The 7136-nt window shown below is 61.9% G+C and overlaps 1 protein-coding gene across 3 annotated transcripts in view; it reads right to left on the bottom strand.

Annotated features, from left to right (window-relative positions):
* Positions 1-7136, bottom strand: part of TMEM63B (transmembrane protein 63B) — an 18877-nt gene that overhangs the window by 1997 nt on the left and 9744 nt on the right. For 2 of the 3 annotated variants that reach the window (XM_006776395.2, XM_006776396.2), the window contains 13 exons: positions 6970-7093; positions 6236-6369; positions 5958-6095; positions 5671-5824; positions 4683-4789; positions 4361-4447; positions 4107-4172; positions 2789-2951; positions 2148-2253; positions 1068-1235; positions 715-830; positions 463-543; positions 7-220 (listed from right to left, as the gene is read on the bottom strand). In XM_006776395.2, the coding sequence (XP_006776458.1) occupies positions 29-220; positions 463-543; positions 715-830; positions 1068-1235; positions 2148-2253; positions 2789-2951; positions 4107-4172; positions 4361-4447; positions 4683-4789; positions 5671-5824; positions 5958-6095; positions 6236-6369; positions 6970-7093 (1636 nt within the window). In that variant the 3' untranslated portion in view covers positions 7-28. Of the gene's footprint in view, positions 1-6; positions 221-396; positions 544-714; positions 831-1067; positions 1236-2147; positions 2254-2788; positions 2952-4106; positions 4173-4360; positions 4448-4682; positions 4790-5670; positions 5825-5957; positions 6096-6235; positions 6370-6969; positions 7094-7136 lie in introns of those variants that run through there. The other variant, XM_015572219.1, reaches the window with a different exon arrangement.

The following is a 7136-nucleotide window of genomic DNA, read 5'->3' as shown; positions in this document are numbered from 1 at the left end:
GGCGTGGCCTCCAGGGCCCTCCCTCCCCTTACTGGTGAATCTCATTCTCTATGAGGCTGTCCTCGCAAGACTGGAAGTCTGTGTCCGTGAGGCCATCGGGTGGCATCAGCAGCTCCTCATCCTGGGACGAGGTGGACGGGGGCTCGTCCCCCGAGCTTCCAGGACCCCCATCCCCATCCCCGTCCGCCTCTGAGTCCTGCAGCACCTGAGCGATGTATTTCTGAAGGGGGAAAGGAGTGAGGCGTGAGGGTGGACAGTTGCCCCTTGTGGGGAGGGGTGACGGACGGGGAGTCGCGGGGCCAGCAGGGGAAGGGGCAGGATCCTGTGCCCAGGGGAGGCGGGCAGCCCTCAGTGAAGCAGGTCTCTCCTGCCCCCATCCCCTTACTGCAAAACAACGGGTCAGCCAGCGCTGGGCTGTCTCCCAGGCCCCTCCCCACCCTGGCCATGGAGTGGAGCACTTACCGCAGATTTGGGGACAGCGGCAACAGTGGGGGGACGGCCATTGCTTCTGGAGTCCGCGGTATCTGTCTCTGTGTGCTCAATCTTGAGGGTCCGGGATGAGTCAGGGATTGGGGCGGGTGTCCTTCCCCTCAGCCACCATCACGACCCCACACCCTTTCGTCACCCGCTGCCCCTGCCCTCAGCTCCCAACCACCCCCCTGCACGCCCTGGAGCGTCTGCCCTTGGCTGCCCCCGGACCCCCTCGCCCCACACCTTGTAGTTGTGGGCACTGAGGTATTTGAAGTGTCCGAAGCAGACGTGGCAGAGACAGATGACAATGGTGATGACCAGGACCACGAATGTGAACATGGACGTGGGGGCTAGGAACCCTGTTATGGGGGAAGGGGGGAGGCAAAGAATGGGCTGCTACCTCTCCTCTGGGCCCCTCCCAGGGGCTCCCACTCCGTTTTGCTGCCTTCTGGATGCAGCCCCACACTCCCAGGTGCTGCCGCCTCTCCCTGGCCTGTCTGTGCCCCCTAGCCCACCACGGACCTTCCTGGGGCCTGCTCTGCCGGACTCCGGAGGGAGCCCCGCGGCCGCACCCCAGCCCGGGGCAGGGCCCTCACCCGTGCGCATGGTGGAGAAGAAGAGCAGCCAGAAGAGGCAGAGGATGGGCGCGGCCACCACCTGGTTCACAGCCCCCGAGTGGATCTTCTTGTCCAGCTTGGCCGGCAGGTAGGCGTAGTAGAGGTTGTACCTGTCTACCAGGTGCTTCAGCAGCATGTACATGAGCCCTGGGGGAAGCCACACGGGCCCTGACCCTTGAACCAGCGCTGCCAGACCTCCGTGCGTCCGGCACAGGTCGTCCTGGTCCTTCCGCAGCCCCTGCAGGGCCGGCCTCCCTTCTCCTGCCTCGGCCCCCCACAGGCGCGTGCCCCCAGCCCGTGCAGGCGCAGGCTCAGCATCCTCTGCTGCCACCCCTCATTCTGCGGCCCCTCACTGGCCACTCTACTATGAGAAACCCGCTCGTTTGGGTCAACAAGCATGCTGTTAAAATCCACACTGTCTTTCCCTGCTGCTGTTCCTAAACAGACGCGTATACATTAGGAGGCACGTTCTATCTTCCTGGAGGCTGAGGGGATGGGAGCTTTGGGATGAGGACAAGGAGGTTAGTTTGGGAGTTTGGAGCCTTCAGTAACCAGGGAGGGTGGTTAATGGGTTAGGATGTTTTTTGGGGGAAGTAGAGGCCACTCGTGAGGGCAATAGTTGAAGAGAAACTTTGCTAAATTTCAGAAAGAAGAGGGACTGGCCTAAGAGGGATCCAGCCCCACCCTGGACACAGGCCTTTCCTGAGTCTACAGGGCTGTGTACAAGAGTGCCCACGGCTCCTGTGTAGCCGTGTGCGACGCCTCAGTGGGCATGTGACGTGTGTCCCAGTAGATCCCGTTGGGTGGAAGCCTTGGTGTGGGCGAGGATGGTCATGTTGGGGCGACTGTGCCTGGGGGTCCAGCCTGAGCTGAGATGGCTTTTCCCCTCCTCCCCCCAGGCCGGGTCCCAGACTGAGCCAGGAACCGGGTGGGAGGCCGGAGGGGCCGGTCTCCCAGCCAGGGCCCTGTCCACTCGGGGCGGCCTGCCTCACTGGAGTGGAGAGCGTGAGGTCCTGGTCCCCCCGAGCAGGGCCCAGGTCCCGGCGCGGCGGTGCCTACCGAAGGGCACGATGATGGGGCAGGTGATACTGTAGGTCATGACCACCGTGAAGACGCACATCATCCAGGCGTAGGCTGCGCCAAACTGGAACTCGTAGGCCTGATGCTGGGGGGGAGATGGGCAGGAGGTGGCTCAGGGCGGGGAGGGAGAGCCTGGAGGGGCACAGGGCAGGTGGGAGGGGAGGGCGCCAGGAAAGGCAGTGGGGAAAAGGAACCCAGAGCAGGGCAGGGCAGGGCAAAGCAGATGAAGAGAGGAGCTGTGGCCGAGGAGGAGGTCAGAGTGGAGAGCGACAGGGCAGGGGCCTTCAAGGGAGCAGGGCCTGGCAGGGGGTGCACTTGGGAATGGATGCTCAGAGTCCTGTGGGGTTAGGACCAGGGGCCCTAGGGGTAGGGACCTGGATCTCCCCCAGCTCCCACCACAGAGCACTAGACCCTCAGAACTGGCCAGGGCCTTCAGGGTTATCTGTGTCGACTCATCACTGCACCTACGGGAAAACTGAGGCCCAGGTGGGAGGGGGACAGCCCAGGGCCGGGAATGGGGCTGCCCCAGCACCCAGAAGCCCCACACCCTAGCACTGCCGCTGTTTCTGGTCGGGCCCACCAGGGGGCGCTGTGCGGGCCGCTGCGCCGGGCGGCCGTACCCGCTTCACGTTGCGCCTCTCGGCGGCCGAGCGCGCCAGGCAGAGCCGGATCATGTACATGAGCAGCCCTGGGATGCGCAGCAGGTCCATGGCGTTGCCGATAAAGGCGGAGGCAATGACGTAGTTCACGAAGAAAGCGCCGTTGTCGGGCAGGAACACGCACCTGCGGGCACCGGGTGCTCCAGCACTGTACCCTGGGGGGCCTGGGGGCCTCCTGCCCACTGCACCAGCACCATACCCCGCCCTCCCCGCAGCTGCCCTGTGGGCACCAGGTGTCCCAACTCAGCCCTCAAGCGCCCGGGTGGCCCAGTCCCCCCAGAGTGTGAGCCCCATAGGCAGACACCAGGGTGTCAGCGACACCTCGGACACCCTCCATGTGCGTGGGCACCCAGAGGTGCCCTGAGAACCTGTGCCCCATAAAGCCCCATGGAGAGAGCGCTGGAGACCCCTAAGGCCACCAGTATTCAGGGTATGACTTCCGATATCGTCAGAGACAACCCCTGAGACACGATCCCCCCCCTCCCCCCAGTGTGCCCTGGAACACCCAGAAGGCTCCCCTCTGTAGGCCTTAACTGAACCCAAAGTTACCCCCGGGGATGAGCCTCTGTCACCCCTAGAACACAAGCTCAGAAATCCTCCCCTAGAGATGTTCAGAGGGAAGAGCCCAGGACGCTCAAGGCACCCCAAGTGTGAGCCCAAGATTCCCACAGGTGGCCCAGAGCAAGACCCTGAGAGCTGCACCCACAGTACAGCCATGGCACACACCCCTAAGACACCCTCCCAGGGACTCCCCGAGCAGGTGCCCAGAAAGAATGCCAGTCACACCTCTGGACGGGAGCCTGAAGAGAGAGGTGTTCCCAGAACTTGTGCCCCGTAAGTACCCCAAAGTGTGAGCCCGAGTCCCTCACAGATACTCTCCAGAGACCTTCAAGGAGACCTCTAGGAACCCCCAAGATCCCACCGCGCATACCTCTCCAAACCTCCCAAGGGACACTCTAGACTCCCAGAGTCCACCCCAGAATACAAACCCAGAGCCCTCAAGCACCCGCCCGCCCCCCTCCGTGTGGCCTTAAATACACCTTGGGGGTGACCTTGGAGTGAGCCCCAACACAACCCCAGGGACAACTCCCAGGCACACGCCTGAGACACGTGAGGGTCCTCTGGGATGATCCCGGCAGCCTGTGATGTGAGCCCCTCTTCCTCCCGCTGCAGGGGCAGGGGCAGGAAGCGTTCCTGTGCCCTCCCAGGGGCAGGAGGGGTCTCCCAGGCCTTCCCATCCTCGCTCCAGTCTTCTTCCCTGGGGGCCCCGGTCACTCACTCAAACCGAATGGCTGCCTCAGCCAAGAATTTCTTGTCAAAGAGCCAGCGGAAGAAGAGGTCCAGGCTGGAGGGGAGGAGAGGTGTGGTGGGGGGCTGGAGTAGGGACGGGGAGTCCCAGCCAGGAGCCTCTGAGGATGCCCCTAGACACAGGGTCCCTCGCTTGGGAGGGGAGGTGGGAGCCTGAACTGCTCCCTCTCCCCATCCTGCGACCCCCCCTCCCCTGGCAGCCCCTGTCCCTTCCTGCGGACCCACCTGCTCAGTCCCAGCGAGGGCAGGAGCAGCACCATGAAGATGAGGAAGGTGTAGCACTTGTGCATGGTGGTCCTGTTCTCCCCGGAGCTGAGGCCGGGGGCAGGGGGGCCGAGGTCAGGCGGGCCGGTCCCCATGCTGCTCCCCCAGCCAACACAGTGTCCCAGGAGGGGCCCCTGGGAAGAGGGGGCTTCCCACGGTGAGGATGCTGGCACCATCCCTTCCCTGCCAGCTCTGGGACCCCGGGGGCAGGGAGCCTAAGTGGCAAAGGGCTGTCCAGTGGCACGGGTGTGCCTCTAGGGGTCAGGATATGGAGGGGTCTCACCGTGTCCAGTGGGCTTCGAAGAAGGCAGAGTAGTAGACGATGGTGGGGAGCAGGGCGGAGAAGCACCACAGCAGCAGGGTGGGGAAGAACTGGGTGATGATGGGGTTCTGCAGGGGTACATGGGGGGGTCAGGTGAGGGAAGTCTAGTGGGTCCGGCTTGCTTTGCTTACCTGCCCCCTCCCCCACTGAGCCCTGGACCCCACATCAGAAGTCCAGAACACCTGGAGGCCAAGGGTTGAGGGTTGGGGCCAGGGCCATAGGCACAACCGCAGGGTGAAATATATTAGTATTTGCTGAGTACGTACTACGTGCCAAGCACTGATCATGTACTTTACATGTATTCCTCGTAACACTATTACTCCGTTTTACAGATGAGCAAACTGAGGCAAAACCCCCACACGATTCAATAGCTAATCCATCTAGTAAGCAGTGGGGTGGGGATTTGAACCCAGGTAGCCTGGGTCTTATCTACTGTGCTCTTATCGCTCAGAGATTTCCAAACTATCCTCCTTTGAATGATGTGGCAGGAGGGGTGAGGGGAGACCAGGTGGAATGTCCCCCACTCTGTTGTCATCTGAGGAGCCTTGATTTTCCACATTGGGTTTCATGTAAGATTCCTTCTGATAAAAGCTCCAAGTCGGGAAGCCAACAACCTAGTCTGAACCTTCTATTCTACTGTTGGGGAGAACGAGGGATGAGGGGTAGGACTTATCCAAGGTCACGTGGTCAGTTAGGATGGGCCTGGGCTTCCTTTCTTCCCCGGGTGTTTCTGTGTGTGTGTGCACATGCAAGGTGGGCTCCCCTGGGGGAAGGTGGCGAGGAACCCAGGGAAGCACACAGTGGGATTTGCAGCCCACGGTCACGGGGGAACTTCTTTTTTTTTGTGGGGCAGGAGGCATTCTGGTTCCCTCCCCTTCCCAGGAGGGATTCAGAGCCCAATTTCTGTGTCTTGAGACACACAGTGGAGGGGTGGGGCACGTGGCCTCACATTGAGGTACTCCACGGGCTTGGTGACGTTGAACTTGTCCATGGTGGTGATGATGATGGCCGGGGTGGTGAGGAAGAAGAGGAGGATGAAGAGGATGACATTGATGACCAGGCAGCGCAGCCACCAGATGAAGCCGCGGATGGAGAGGTGCTCCCTGGGAAGGAAGGGGAGGCAGTCACTCCAGGGACCGGATGCCTGGTTGGTCCCCAGGGACACCTAGCTCTCCCTCCCCTCCCCTCTGCCCACTGGAGCCCACCCAGGTCCCATGAAGCTTGCCCTCTGCTCACCAATAGATGTTCTGGGGGTCAGGGGCGTAGGTCACGGTCCAGTTGGAGATGTGCAAGGACTCGCTGCAGGACGAGGAGCGTGGCTCCCCGCGGCAGGTGCAGCCCTGGCATTTACACACGTTGAAATCCTTCAGGATACTGTGGGGATAGACACCAGTTACCGGGGCACCAGCCGGTGGGGACCCCACTGCCGACAGCTGACGAGCCCAGGGACCTGGGAGTCCCTGCTGATCACTGGGGGCCTCGGCTGGGGGAGGGCAGGCTGGGAGGAGGCTCACATGGCGGTGATGGTCTCATTGTGGAACGTGACGAAGGCCATGCCAAGAGGCTTCTCGTTCACCTTCTCCCTCTCCCGTTGGTAGTCCTCCTTCAGCTTCTGCTCCAGCTTCGTGTAGTACTCGATGGCCTCCACCTGCCAGCGAGGGTGAGGCAGATCTGGGCAGAGAGCCCACAGCACCAGCCGGCACTGACCTACAGCTTCCTACAGGCCAGGCACTGCTTTGAGCTGTCCGTCTCTCTCACAATCCTATGAGGTAGGTACACTTAGCCCCATCTTACAGATGAGGAAACTGAGGCACAGAGCAGTTAAGAAACCTGCCTAAAAGCCAGTGAGCCAGTAACAGCACAACACTGTCCTCTCGGCTCACCTCTTCTGATTCAGGGCTTGACAATTTGGTCACTGTAGGGACAGGGGACAACCCAACCATGGGGATGGGGCTGCAAGGACTGGAGGAACAGGTGAAGGGCCACTGAGAAAGGTGCTGCGCCCTGCCCTGGCCTGGCTCCAGCCCGGCCTGGCCTCCTCTGGGAGTCTGTTTACCTTTGGGCATTATGTGCAGGGCCTGCCTATGTGTGTGCTCCCAGCGTTGTGGGACATGCATCACAGGGAGCATCCATCTCTGCTGTGACCTGTCCCCCCAGGACCTTCCGACTCCTCCCCATGCCACCTGCAGCTTTGGGGCCTGGGTGTGAGCCCAGGCCAGGCACGCCCCTGGGCCAGCCCACCTCCTACCTGCTCACAGCCTCGCACCACACAGCAGCAGAGGTGGCCACAGGGCTTGGGGTTGATCATGGTGGGGACGTTATCTTTGCTCTGGAGGTTTGTGAAGTACAGCTTTCCCCGCTCAGCCTTCTTCCTGTGGAACCCAGGTGCCCAGTCACAGCCTGCCTGGCTGGGGT

The sequence above is a fragment of the Myotis davidii genome, unplaced genomic scaffold (assembly GCF_000327345.1).
Source record: "Myotis davidii unplaced genomic scaffold, ASM32734v1 scaffold167, whole genome shotgun sequence".
Taxonomy (NCBI): Eukaryota; Metazoa; Chordata; class Mammalia; order Chiroptera; family Vespertilionidae; genus Myotis; species Myotis davidii.
Note: the sequence above shows the minus strand (reverse complement) of the source record. Positions and strands in the feature narration are given on the sequence as shown.